At 38.2% G+C, this 14,910-nt stretch overlaps 2 protein-coding genes across 5 annotated transcripts; one reads left to right on the top strand and one right to left on the bottom strand.

The window, feature by feature from the left end:
• Positions 1-460: 460 nt before the first annotated feature.
• LOC110865240 lies at positions 461-4,719 on the top strand. 4 transcript variants are annotated; one of them, XM_035974531.1, is made up of 11 exons: positions 461-784; positions 919-1,003; positions 1,861-2,048; positions 2,124-2,206; positions 2,286-2,331; positions 2,974-3,030; positions 3,120-3,174; positions 3,257-3,357; positions 3,438-3,505; positions 3,577-3,715; positions 4,435-4,719. In XM_035974531.1, exons 1-11 carry the CDS (start codon positions 704-706, stop codon positions 4,543-4,545), a joined length of 1,014 nt encoding a protein of 337 aa, XP_035830424.1. In that variant the 5' UTR covers positions 461-703; the 3' UTR covers positions 4,546-4,719. The 4 variants fall into 4 exon arrangements, with proteins under 4 accessions (XP_035830424.1, XP_035830425.1, XP_035830423.1 ...); XM_035974532.1 differs by having other exon boundaries at positions 463-784; positions 3,438-3,501; positions 3,582-3,715; XM_035974530.1 differs by having other exon boundaries at positions 464-784; positions 4,406-4,719.
• A 2,154-nt stretch (positions 4,720-6,873) lies between these two features.
• LOC110865241 (THO complex subunit 4A) lies at positions 6,874-8,739 on the bottom strand. The gene is made up of 5 exons (XM_022114477.2): positions 8,452-8,739; positions 8,239-8,373; positions 7,600-7,668; positions 7,332-7,513; positions 6,874-7,251 (listed from the first exon to the last, which is right to left on the bottom strand). The coding sequence occupies exons 1-5, from the start codon at positions 8,623-8,625 to the stop codon at positions 7,068-7,070; spliced, it is 744 nt and encodes a 247-aa protein (XP_021970169.1). The 5' UTR covers positions 8,626-8,739; the 3' UTR covers positions 6,874-7,067.
• Positions 8,740-14,910: the final 6,171 nt, after the last annotated feature.

The raw sequence follows: 14,910 nt of genomic DNA, 5'->3' as shown, positions 1-14,910 counted from the left end.
AGTGCTTGAGCTTTTGATCCAGAGAGTGCAAGTAACAACCACCCCTGACGTTGTATGTATGTATGTATGTAAGAAATTACTTATAGAGAAGCCAACCACCACAAAACACTATCGGCTCATGCTCCTATATCCAAATTTGAATATCCGAATTATTCGAATCCAGTCAAGTTACCATTATTGGAGATTAATGTTATGTTGTTTTCTTTCTCTTTTCACAGTAAACATATAATAATACTGTAATCTATTATAATCCAAACACTAAATTCTAATTTAAGTTTACAAGATATAATTAACTCCAATGAAAATACACACATAAATCAGTAATTAATAATAATAGGAAATTGATACGTTTGTAATACCAAAACCAATAATGTACAGCCAATGATTCGAAATACAAATCCTCTGTAACAAAACAAAACAAAACAATAATATATAACATATCCACAGTCCACACAGTCATGCCATAATCGTAACGTTTACGTCACCTGCTCTATCTGTTGGCGTGTGGTGTTGTGTTGACATGGTGCCACGCTACATTCCACCGCCATTAAATCATTTCCCAGATCTTGTCATTACTTTTGACCCCACTAACCGTTTGTCGGTCGGTATCAATTTCAATATTTCATCATCCATAACCGAACCTTAGGGTTTGCTGTTAATCAATCACTCTGGTTTCCAATTCAAATGCTCTGTTAGGGCACATATGGCGCCACTAATCTATACTCGCAGAACCTCTGCTTATATCTCTGCTCTCACTCAAGCCATCGATAAAAAGCTTCTAAAGGTTTCTCTCTCTCTCTCTCTGTTTGATTGTTTATTAGTCGAATTGCAATCGGAGATTTGTTGTTTCAATGGAGATTAATCGATCGGTTGATTTGAATTTGTGCATTGAGTTATGGTTATTCGTTTGTTCTTCAGGCACTTGATTCGCCAACTCAGAGACGTGATTTGTTACAAGAGTTGTTTGCAGACATAGCTTTAGAAGTTGATGATCGTGCTAGAGGTAATCCAGATCTCATTTTGTTATGTTCTAGATTGCTAATATAGTGTGTTTAGTAACCTTAATCTTCCACAAGGCGTTAGATTAGATTAACAACTAATTATTGGATTATGCGGTTCAACAAACAAAGCTCTAATTAAGCAGAACTGAGAGTGATTGACATAACATATGGGTTATTAATTGAGTAAATAAATCAAGACATCAAGTGCACATGTCATTGTTAATTGGTTATAATATATTATTTCCAAACAGGGGCGGAACAGGGGGTCAAGAGGGTCCGTTGACCATCTGATTACCGGAAGTTGTTAGATTTTTAATATAAAATCTGAGTTTTTCGTAACAAAAACATGAGTTTGACCTTCTAATTGTATCCAATAAAGAAAACAACCTTATGAGGACCCTCCAACTAAAACGTTCTGGTTTCGTCACTGCTTCCAAATCAAGACTATTTTTCTATTTTAGATTCAACTCAAAACAATCAAACATAGGTACATGTCTAATCAAAGATCGCGCAACATTGGCATTACTGACCGCATCAAGTATAATATTAGAAAACAGGGTTTTTGAATAGTGTAGAATTATGGAAGCAGTCATAAGTTGCTAGTGGATTCTTCTTTAGCATCTACAAAGTTATATAGTTACACCATTTATCTGCTTAGTGATTCATTTAGTATAAGGCACATGTAGATGACTATTCTTTCTCCTTTTGTGGTTCTTTCCTCGCTCTTTAAGCGACTAATATGTACATTATTTCATGTTATGAGTACAACGAGGAAATAAATGATTTTTAACTCATTAAGGTTGTGTTGATTTTTTGGGTCCTTGGACGTCCATATCTTCCTGCAACGGATAAATAATAGAAATAATCCTTGGCGGGGAAGATGCATCAGAGGTGCAAATGAAGGTTCCATTATGCTTTTATGACGTGCTTGCCGATCATTTTGCGTCTGAACCCGATGAGCGAGGAAAACCAATACTTGATCTCATTGTTCAACTATGGAGCCAGCCATTTGCCTCCCATATTTTCGCATTATTGTTCCATAAATGGGTATGTGTCATCATTATTGTTCACCTATAGTATTCTTTCAATAAATATACGTGAGTTTTAACATCTACCTTGTAGCTGTTTGAAGTCCAACTTGATAGTTCCGATCTCCTCCTTCGCTACTCTTCGGCTCTTGTCCAAGGTGCTACAAATGTCTTATGGTATGATCGGTGTCATAAATTTCTTTTTAATAGCAGTTTTATGGAAGAGTTATGATATATTTTGTATGTTTATTGATAGGATTGATATCCAGACGAACACAACCCATTTCCAGAGTCTTTTCCTGGTGAGACAAATATTAATTACTTTACATATATATGTGTATATACATATATATATATATATATATATATATATATATATATATATATATATATATATATATATATATATAGAGAGAGAGAGAGTGAATTTCAAGGATTGTCCTTTATCTTTATACTCATTTTCAGGCGTTGTCCTTTAAGTTCAAAATTGACGAGTTTTGTCCTTTATGTTTTCATATCATACACGTTTTGTCCTTTAGGCCTAACCCAGTTAGTTTTTCAGTTAAATTTGGTCATGTGCTTTGCACATGAGGGCATTTTTGTCAATTCAAAGGTTGCAAAAGCTTTGAGCTGTAAATCTGCCGTTGAACTTACCTTTGAATTGAAAAAAATGCCCTCATGTGCAAAGCATATGACCAAATTTAACTGAAGAAACTAACTGGGTTAGGCCTAAAGGACAAAACGTGTATGATATGAAAACATAAAGGACAAAACTCGTTAATTTTGAACATAAAGGACAGCGCCTGAAAATGGGTATTAAGATAAAGGTTAATCTTTGAAATTCACTCTCTCTCTCTATATATATATGGGTCACTGTGTGTGTGTGTGTGACACCCATAACAAGTAAAGACCTCTAAATTGATTTCTCCGTTTATTGGTTCTAGTATCTTCTAGAGGATGTTGCATTGGTGCCCAAGAAGTTAAAGAAAATTCCTTTGCAGGTTAAGTTTCGATTCTATACATGATATGTCATGCGATAATACCAGTCAACTATATTGAAAAAAATTACATTTTTGTCCCCGTCTTTCAGGCGCAACGAGATCTGTTTCTTCTCCTTTCAAGATTCATATTCCTTTATAACTATGGTAATATAAAACTACTAGAAAATGTCCCTTTATGCTTCTTCGATATGCATCAAAAGTACGTATCCGTTGTGGCTTGTTGCAGCTGAAAAGCTTGAAAGCTTCTTTCAGAACTTTCCGGAGTTTCCAAATGCTTTCTTGGTAGGGGGTCCCGCAGATATTTTCGTTATTGAACTAACTGATCAGGTGAGAGCTTACATTCTTTTATGTCTATTCTATTGTAATAACTTGTGTAATGTTTTTGTGTGATGTTTTTTATTGGGCAGCTTCAAAAACTGAAAGTGGAACCTGTGCTTTTACATTATCTATCCCACATCAAAGTTCTACGGGGTGGGTATAGCTCCTAACTTGTGATTATGTTTCATATACGGCGAGTTCACAGATTTTGAAATTTTGCGAGTCTAGTTCAGGTCTAGAGTTGAGGATGACAACTAGTACCAGACTTAAAACTTGCTTGTACAGCTTCACTTCTCCCGGTGGGCCCATGTATCCAACGCGAGCTGTTCGTCATGCGGCCTGGGATGCTCTTGATTTTCTTTTCCCGGTGAGTAAAGTTTAGATTATACAGAAATTTGAAGCTTTCACACTGCATAGGTTCATGATTTGTTACACTATGGAGTGAATTTAACTTCTAAGTTGTAATTATTAAACTCTTAATGCATTATTGTTTTTTGGCAAATTGGAAATAAATAATCCCACCTAACTCAATTTGGCCGATAATAATCCCAAGTCAGTTATTGGCCGATAATAATCCGAATTTGTCAATTTTTTTTTGTAAATAGTCCGCCGTTAAAATAGTAAACGAAGTTGAGTTTTTTTTTTCCGAATTACAAACCGATGTTTTAGGGCTTTTGATCAGAACGAGGATACGAGTCGATTGATGTAAAACTTACCTCGAAATTGTGCTCGAAATGGCTTGATTTTTGTTAATTGGAAGTTTAAACACCCGAATTGAAGCACCGTTTTCGTGGGTTGGGACAGTATTTCAAGGTAAGTTTTACATCAATCAATCGACTCGTATCCTTGTTCTGATCAAAAGCCCTAAAACATCGGTTTGTAATTCGGAAAAAAAAACTCGACTCCGTTAAGCTATTTGAACGGCGGACTATTTACAAAAAAAAATTGATCAGTTCGAATTATTATCGGCCAATAACTGACTTGGGATTATTATCGGCCAAATTGAGTTAGGTGGGATTATTTATTTCCAATTTGCCTTGTTTTTTTAATATTTCAGGTTGGGCGATATCCTCGACATATTATTAGCCTCTTTTTTCGGTTGTTGTATCCTTGGTACTGGCCGTCATCTTGTTGGAACTTTGTGTGGTCATGCATACAGGAGATGCTGTACTCGATTACAAGGCGAGTATTTCCTAGTCACAAGTTAAGTTAAGAGACGGCCACGAGTCTTAAATTTGGGTGGTTTGAGCAGTTCTTCTTGTGGTGTGGTTAGATGTTAAAGTATGTTATAGTGTTGTTAATCATAACAGGCATGGATATATCTTTTTGTTATTCATTTCTTTTAGGGTAAATTACATTTTTCGTTCTTTATGTTTGTATCCAATTGCAATGTATAACCTTTAACTTCAATAATTACAGTCACAATAATTTATTTGGAAAACCCATTACACTCTACGTCCTTTAACAAGGTTAAAATTTTCAGTTAAGTATGGCATGTGTAAGGGGTAGAATGGTAATTTTACTGATTTATATATAAGTCCCTCCCCATACACTACTCTCTCTTTCTAAAGACTTTCTCTCACACATGAGACACCTCTCTCTCTCTCTCTTTATCCAGCCACCACCCACCACTTACCACCACTATCACCACCGCCGTAAGCACCATTCACCACCACCACTGTCGCGCACAGACACTTTCTTCCATCTCTCACCCCCTCTCCCTGACTCACTCCCTCCCTTAGAAGTACGCCGCTATTAGCGAGGATAGAAATGGATTTGGCCACTGATGTGCTGAAGAATTGACTCACCTTCGTTACAGTACTAGTGATAGCTTGGGGCGAGACTCGAATGGGGCCCAAATGCAGAAGAATTGACTCTTTTATTTTGGAAGGCAAAGAGGTATTCATTCCATAAAAAGCAACAGGCCACAGCAAGATACTCCCAACCTGAGCCAGCCATAATCAACAAGTAATTAAAATCACAGCATGGAATTGTTTTTTCTTCACATCATTCCCAAGAGTCAACTTGTGAAACTATGTTGGGGACGTTGCGCCATTGGCTAATAACAGCCCAGACTTCACTTGCACTTGGACAGGAAAGTAGCAAGAGTTGAGCAGATTCAGGGTATTCCCAAAATAAGGGGCCAGAGGATATTACCACGGCCAACGCTTCTTGAATCTCGTGCTTTGGTTCTTCAGCCTCTCACACTCCTCGTAACATGAATTGTAATTCGTAATATGAATTGTAATGTGAAAAGCCATAATGCCAAATCAATGAAGATTTTTGAAGCGTTTTGAACTTCGGGACCTAAAGCAAGTGCTATTGTAGTAAAGGATAATAGTCGTCACTGTATCTGTAGAGTTTAAAACGAAAGAGTCGTCGCTGAATCTGTGGGGCTTAAAAAAAAATTCTGTCTCCCCATCTCTAGTTTCGGTTTTCAGTTCTACCCCGACAACCAAGATGAAACAAGACAAGTTTATAGCCATTTTTCTTTTCATTTTTATTTAACATAATTCCATCAACAAACCTTTCTTCTCTAAACCAAAAATCTATTCTTAGCTCCTAGATCCAAATATTTTTATTCACTAAATTACTTTATACAATACTTTAACAAGATTGCAGATTGCCTGAACATATAACAATCTGGAGGATATGTATACAAGATCCAAACGAAATGATCTTGACCAGATTGAATACATTGCGAGCCATCCCCACACCGATGGTAAATCACTTGTATTCGCATACTTAGTTGACAGTAGGCTCACTCCAGTTTATGTCCTTTTAGTTCCAGTTCTGAATCGGACCGCAAGACTGAGTTTTGGCATAACATACGGCCAACGACCAGAACAAGTGTGTATAGTCGAGTTGGGTTAAGTCGTTCAGGTTCTAAACCTCACCTTACTTAAATTCTACATGAAAACTGATCAGCCCAAGTGTGTATCACCTGAGCTGAGTTGGCTAGAGCCACTCTGTTCTGGCCGGTCTTACAGGTCAACCCCTAAAACCTCACCTTACTAAGATTCTACATGAAAATATAATCCTTTTAAAGTAGAATAAAATCTTAACTTAATTCATCAATTTTTTTTTGAACGGCGAATTTCTTTTCATCCATGTCGTCTGTGGGACTTGAACCCAAGAACTCCCCCTCCAAACCCAGGTGATCAAAGGTTTTGCCTTTGCCAATGGACCACCACCCCATTGGAGCGAGAAACCACAGCATAAGTGATCTGATTACCTTAATGAAATCACACCTCTAATAAAATATTTCAACCGATTGCAGCTACGCCACTGTTCCTAAGTAACCTGTTTTCAACATTTCACAACAGGTTAACTCAAAGGCAAGAGAGAATTCACATTTCATTATATCATAAGATGGTCAATTTCAGTGGAAAGCTACCTCAGATTCATGCCTCATGTATCTTCCATCTCTTCCACACATGTTGGTGAAGATATAGACAAGAATGTCCCTTTAATGCCTAAAAAGGAAGCTAAAGATGGTACAGCGCCACGAACAGAATCGGAGAATAAATGCAATGACTCGTCAACTAAGGTGATGTTCTTAAAACTTGATAAAACAAAAACAATAGTGCCATAAAAACTAAGGTTCTAGATCCTCCCCCTAGTACTTTTGTCCTTAGTCTAGAGGATTGACGTTCATAGAATACAGACAATACTTGTCGCAACACACACACGTTTAAGAAAGATCAACAGGCATCGATTCAATTGGTTTCCATTGATTCTTTATGATACTTTTCCAGGTCAGCATCAAGATCATCTGCGGATATCTTCTCGCCACGCCCTCCTCTTCCACCTCCACTTCCACGTCCACGGCCGCCCCTAACAAATCCCCGCCCTCCACCACCACCACGTGGTCTTCCAAATCCACCACTCCTACCTTGTCCACTGTTTCATATACAGTGTTATATGATACTCAATCTTCAAAATTATGCAATCAAAGATTCTAATTACTATTAAAAGCATACCTTCGAGGATAACCATTCATGTTTCCAGGGTTGTTTGCCAACGGAACATTGCCAACAGGAGCCACAAGGTTTATTCCCACAATCTCTACTTTCATAGGCTTCCCGTCAAGCTGAACGTTGTTATACCTCTTGACAGCTGCTAGAGCGTCTTGCCGTCTTGCAAACACAACCTCAGCCGTCCCCTAAACCGATGAAAAGAAAAAGATATAAAACACAAAAATATAATAAAATTTTCCGCAATACAAATACCCGAATTTTAAATAAATACCTTTGATCTCCCACTTCTATCATAATTTATAGAATACTTTTTCAAATCGCCAACTTCTGAAAAAAGCTCCTGCGCATAGTAAATTAAGTTCATCCATGTAAGAATAACCAAGAACTTCCATAATATTCAAGACATAGGCACTAAACTGCACAAAATACATAATTTTTCCAGATTGTAAACCTGAAAAATCATTTACACAACTAATTTAGATACAAACACCTATATCCCTAAATTTTGTTATAAACACCTTTATCCCTAAAATTCGTTAACATTATAAAAAAACTACCCACATCGGATTCTCTCTATATATATATATGACCTATCTCTATTCAATTAAACAATCCTTCTTTATTCTCCTTTTATTATTTTTTTCTCTTTTTTCCACTAATGAAACATATAAGAAACTATCACTCCATGTATTTTTTATTCCCTATTTTAGAGAATCGAATAGAGTGCAAAAATTAATAAAAGTATTAAATATTTCTTTAAACTATAGATACAGGGATTTCAGTTTGAATACACTAACAAGTAGACAAATTTCATAGCTTCTTTTACATCCAGCAATCAACAAACAACAACCAAATCAATTTATCCAAACAGTAACAGTTAACTATCACAACTAAAGAGAATGAGAAATACCTTAATATCCTCATTAGAAACTCCATAGTCCAAATTGGAGACATAAAGCCTGGTTCCAGTTTCAATTCCAGAAGGCCTGCCACTCTGATCCACACCACCGAACATATCATGATTCCAAGCAGCAGCATCGGGTGCCTAAATCAGACGCACAAAACCTTTATAAACATTCCACCCAATTCAACTTAACAACCATCACATAACTAACTAATCAACCTTAGCTGGTCCACCGTAAGGAGTAGATCTGTTAGCACCGCGGTTGTTGAAGCGCCGTGCAGGTCCAGGTCCGGATGAACGCCCGCGACCACGCCCGCGACCGCCGCCGTCGCCGGACTTCTTGTTGTTCTTGATTAGGTCATCAAGCGACATATCTAAAGCAGCACCGGCCATGATTAGGTGGTGGTTTGTTGAGAGAATTTGGGGGGTGCAGATGAGATTGATGAATTAGGGTTTGAAATCGAGAGGGGGATGTTTTGGGAGTTGGGTGTGATTGGGATGGATATATTTTGGGCATGTTTGGGTAAGCTTATTGAAACAACTTATTGACTTATTGACTTATTGGTTTTTTGGAAAAGTCAGGATTTTGTAACTTATTGACTTATTGGCTTTTCCCCTCACATACACCCTCTTTGCCAAACATTATTTTAGAGCTTATGACTTTTCAAAAAGCCAATAAGTCAATAAGTTGTTTCAAAAAGCTTACCCAAACATGCCCTTTGTAATTATAAGGCCATACTACCCCTTTCTACTTTCTCACCTTAACGTCACGTAGCAGTCACGTCAACAATCAGCTTTACACTTTGTTCCCGAGTCTCATTTAACAAGGGAGGAGAGGGAAATGAGATGAAAATATAAAAAAAAATCATGTTCTCGAGTTTCATTTAACATGGGAAGGAAAAGAAAAAAGGAAGGAAAAGGAAAAAAAAAATATGACAATATATTCATCCTTCCAAACTGAAGAGGTTAGGAGAGAAAATTTTCCTTCATCTCCCCCTGTTAAATGAGACTCTGGAACATATTAGGTTAGAGGGTATGGAACGAAGCCCAAACTTGTAGGGCTTCATTGTCCTACTAAAGTTCCGCCTCACCAATAGTATCCCTTTAACTCGAAGGGTATGGGATAAAGCGTTCTCTCTCTCAACACCCCACCCCCTCACCTAACACACATACATCTCGTTATTACTCGCCACTGAAAACCACGACCATTCAATAGCGCCCATGGTATGGTTGGGTGCGCTTTTGATGAAAAATATGTTGAGATGGCATAGGGTTGGCACCCCATACCCTGTAGCCGCATCGTTAACTTGGCACCCAATGGATAAAGTCTTTTATGCTCTGTCACATCATATTAACGCCACATGGGTGTACCCTTTTCTGCTTTGTCACGTCATATTAAGCCACGTAAGCGACACATCAACAATGGACTTTATGGCTAATTTGTCATCCAGTGGGATGATATATCTCGAGGAACTGGTGCTCTTATTCCTTGAGCATGACTATGACATTTGTGAAAATCCAAGTAAACAAAAACATTTATCGATAAACGAAAAATGTTATCGATAAGCACTAACGAGAGATGATATGCAATCAAACGTGGGTTAAATGGTTTTGAGGACATGAAGTAATTAATATGATGCATTAACAGGTAACTTAGGATTAGAATGTTTGTCCCACTTGAAAAAAACATCTTAGATGATTCGTTGTCCTATTATCGAAACGCGAAGTTACACAACTAACAAGACGAAACTGTATGGTGTTAGACGATTATGAGGGCACACATTATCTTGAGCATGATCGTTAGTAAGTAACATGGGAGCATTGAGGCGTTAACACGTAGCAAACACATTAAACTAGTTAGTTTCTGGTTAACGGAACGTTTCAGATTTCAACACGATATGTATCATCCGAGCATGCATTGTATCATCCATCAAGCCTAAAAAAGACTTATAAAACACTTATTTATGATGTTATACGAAAAAACGTGAAAGTGTTTGGTTTTTCGCAAACACACGGACGTTTGTATGAAAAACGTAAAACAAAAAATTCACTAAAACCGCTTGTTTTACGACTGTTTATCGAACCGAGGGAGCATTTAAGCTCGATTATCATCCAAATCAGTAAATATCTTCTTAATTTTATCCAATATAGTGTAAAATTGTGAATATTTAAAGTCAAAGAGGCCATGTGGCCTCCCCTCTTGTCCGATTGCAACACACGTATACACTAGCACCTCCCTTTGCTTTCTTTTAAACCACAAACTCATACCAAACCCTCCCATATGTTATTCTAAGTTGTTCTACATATTTTTCCAACAAAATTAAGGTAATCAATTGTAACACCTCGTAAAATCGTGTCCATTAATGTGTTGACACGTGTCCTTAATCTTAATCGTGCCTAAATGTTGGCTACGAGGGACTAATTTTGTTAAAATCGAAAACTATGAATGTGGAGGGACTAAAATGTCAGCATGCTTAAACTAAGCCTCTGAATGACCTTTTACGGTATTCGTATTCTTTATTGAGCCACTTGTTGGACGTACAAAACCATTTTTAATTTAAATCATAAGTTTGTGTAACGAAGGGTTAAAAGCTTCGACATGTTAATTCTTACCTCTGAGTGACCTTTTAACGAACCCGGAGCATCATGATGTGCGAACATATTCTCGGGAATGCCTAATGTTGGCCGTTTAGGCTTTGATGTCATTAAACGATAATACGCACAAGTTTGTGCGTTAAAAGGACTAAAAGCGTCAACGTGTAAATCTACACCTTTTAGTGACCTTCTAAACGAACCGGGAACTCCGTGATGCTCGGTCGTACTTCCGGTGTGCCAAAGATTGGCCACTAGGGGTTTTCGGACCTTATATTGAGACTACATAGCAGATATGAAAATAAAGTACCAATAATGTCAAAAATGAAAGTATAAAAGAACTTAAAAGCTGCAGGGGCTGAACATGTCAAGTGATGAAACTGTTGCTGTTGGACTTGAAAGCCTCGCGGGCCGCGACTCGACTGGGTTGGTCTCTTCGCAGGCCGCCAGCCAGCCCATGTGCAGATTATGTTTATTATTATTAATTTTTTATTAATACTTGTTCTTGCTTGATCACCACTCCTAACTACAAACCATTTAATAAAATCCATGAGCTTGTATCTGGTTTTAGACACCTATCTAGACACCAGGAGTAATCTTAGAAGCCTCTAAACACATGGCAATCATCCACAATGCATCCAAATACTATAAATAGGTGATGCTTTCTTTTGCTAGAACTTGCACCTTTCTTTAAAATTCTTTATCTCTCAATCTGGAGCATCCTAACCTTTGGGAAACTCCTAAGCAGGTTATTTTTATTAGAGGATCGCTTTGTAAGTGTTCCTTTCAGTTGCTTTTTCATTTAGTAAACTTTTAAAGCCGAAAAGTCAAGTGTTTTCAGTAAACGCTTTGACTTTCGGTTTAGACCTTAATGGTCAAGCCATTGTTCGCAACGCACATGGCTACGTGATCGTAATTAGGTAGGTGTTAATCCCTCAAAAGGGCACCTCCTAAGAATCATGTTTGCTTTGTCAATTGATGAGTCAACATACTAACAATTTAAAAAGTCAACGGCTCAGTTTTTGAAATAATTACGATTTGAGTTTAGGAGTGTTCTAAAATATGTTTTATCACTTAAAAAACTTAGTAATATTTAATAGAACATGTGTAAGCATGTTGACGGGTGGTCCATAGGACAACCCTTAAAAGGTCTAAATGTACGCACATTCCATGCTTTATTCAGTTAATTGCTTGAACTTGGTAACCACTCTATGTTTGATTTTGCAGGTGTTAAAGTGCATAAAAGATGGATAATATGGAGCTTGGATGGATGCTAGATGATGGTGGAAACAAGAATTATCGATTCCACTTGTAATGAAAGAAACAAGAAAAAACATAACATACAGCACCGTAACCTACGGCTCTGGCCGTAGGTTACGGCTCCAACATGTCCAAATTTCATCGTCGTAAGACAGGAGCTCCTTGCCGTAAAGAACCACTCAGAGCCGTAACCTACGGCTGAGGGCCGTAGGTTACGGCACCCTATGTTGACCTTGGAGCTGCTGACCGCCGTAACCTACGGCTGGGAGCCGTAGGTTACGCCTCCGACTGATCTCAAAATGTAACTTACACATTTATTGGCCATTTCATGAGGATTTATGGGATCTTATCATGGGTATTCGGTTACGGGAGTTGGGGGAGTATATTTGAGGCACTTGGAAGTGAAAAACATATCTTATCATCTATCTTTCATCTAGTTTTGTTGGTGATCTTGTTGAACAACATTACCTTCTATTTTTGCATTATGATGTCACTTCAAGCCATGTGTGGCTAAACATTCTATGATTATCTTGGGTTGAAGGTTGTGTAAGACTTGTGCTTTTATTTTATATTTCTAGAATAACAACTCCTTTCTCTTTGAATTTTTTGTTATGGTGCATGATTGATTGTTAGTAAAGTATTGATTTTTATGCTAAACTAATTAGAAACCATACGTTCTTGGTGTCGTTGGCAATCGAGATATCATGGGTATAGTTAGGCTTGGGTAAGGGTTAATTGATCATCGGGTAACAACCTCACGTTCTAGGAATCTGAGTACTTAGTTCCCTTTCATCACTGCAATTGGTCATACACGAACTATGTCTATGTAGTTCTTTCTAGTTGAATGTTAGCACAAAAGTCGAAGCAAACCGGAAACTCAAGATAGTCATTTGTCTCTAAATTGTTTACAAACTCAATTCTCATTTTGCAAATTAATTAGTAATCGTAGTTTTAAAAGAACCAATCCAATCAAACCAACTCTTGAATTTTACTTTACTTGCACATTAGTTTAATTTTAGTCAAGTTAGATAATCTTCTAAATAACACATATTCCACAAACTCCCTGTGTTCGATACCCACTTACCGCTATCTATTTAGTTGTATTTGGATTAAATTTTATTGTGACCACGACATCACGTCAAATTTTGGCACCGTTGCCGGGGAGTAGTGCGCAACGTGTGTTATTTTTGCTTTTTTTATGTTTGTTATTTTTCTGGTTTACGCGGGGTGTGTTAGTGTGCAGGTATTTACAGGTGCATGCGTACTAGAAGCTCTCACAAGCTTTCACCACTAGTGTTTGATCCAGAAATTGAGCGAACTTTGCGAGCAAACAGGATTTTATTAAGAGAAAATACAATCGGTGGTTCACCAACAACGCCAATTACACCTATTACACCACTTCGATACATGGATAGAGATCCACCACCACCCACTACGGGTGAACCTGCTCAACCATTTGTACCAACAACCACTCAACCTTCACCAAATACCACCATTCCACCAAACACTACCGAACCCATTATAATCCAAAATGTTACACCAACCAACACCACACAACCCATTACTACCCAAGAAGAACCAACCATTACTTTAATCCTTCCACTACTATACCGCCATTATCCCACTTCTTTCTGGGTGCGGGTCCGTCATATTCAAGTCATACCATAGCACCAATTTCAACCATTGTCCATGCTACACCGTTTCGACCGTCAAGCCAGTCGGGTTTTCATTACTCGACGCTTCCATTTGGGCAATCTTCGGGAATTCAAGGAGATGGGTATGACGAAGGATATGAGGAGTTTGAGGGTTTTGATGAAGACGGGTACGCTTATGGGGGTGAAGGAGATCAAGGGGAATACGGTTATATGCAAGGCCAAATGCAAGCGATTCCAAATGTTGGTGGAGTGCAACAACAACAACTCATACCTCAACATGTGAGGCCGAGGCCACAAGGGCCACAAATGCAACGTCCCATACCATTGCAACAAGTTCGTCCGCCGAATGTTCAACAACAATTTCAAAGGCCTATTCAACACCCAGCCGCAACAACAATTTCAACAACCATTGGCACCACAAGGGCGTATGCCAAGACCAATGGGTCCTATGCGTCTAAGGGGTCGTGTGGGTGTACCAAGAAGGCATCTTAGAGATCATGCAAGAGGTATTGAAGCGCATTTCAGGCCAGTGATTACTCATAATCCTTCACCGGTAGTTATTCCTCACAATGACCAAGGGAGGACATTCGAAGTTCGAACCAACTCGTTACAAAGTTTGCCAAAGTATAAAGGTCTAGCAACAGAAGAGCCTTATTTTCATTTAGAGGCCTATGACTCAATTTGCAACACTCTTGGGAGTCAAGGTTTTTCGGCTGATGATGTAAAGCTGGTTTTGTTTCAATTCTCTTTGGAAGATAAGGCAAAGAAGTGGTTTTACACTTTGCCTTCAGCATCTATTTACACTTGGGGGGGGAAATGCAACAAACTTTCTTAGACAAATTTTATACCGCCCAAAAAACCAATGATGCTAGGAAAGGGTTGAGAAGTTTCCAACAACAACAAGGCGAAATGTTCCATGAAGCCTTCGAGCGCTTAAACATGATGATTAAAAATTGTCCACGCCATGGGATTGAGCTTTGGGAGTTGATGAACGCCTTTCATGAAGGGTTGTGTGCCAAGGATGCACGTGATCTAATGTCCATCACAAATGGGACTTTTGGCACAAATTATGAAGATAAGGATTGGGAGTTCTTGGAACAAATGGCCATTACCTCAAAGAGGAAAGCTCAAGCATCAAGGAGAGCACGACCGGCTGTCACGAGATCGCAAG

This window comes from Helianthus annuus, chromosome 6 (genome assembly GCF_002127325.2).
Source record: "Helianthus annuus cultivar XRQ/B chromosome 6, HanXRQr2.0-SUNRISE, whole genome shotgun sequence".
Classification (NCBI taxonomy): domain Eukaryota; kingdom Viridiplantae; phylum Streptophyta; class Magnoliopsida; order Asterales; family Asteraceae; genus Helianthus; species Helianthus annuus.
This window is presented reverse-complemented; position numbering and strand designations above follow the sequence as displayed.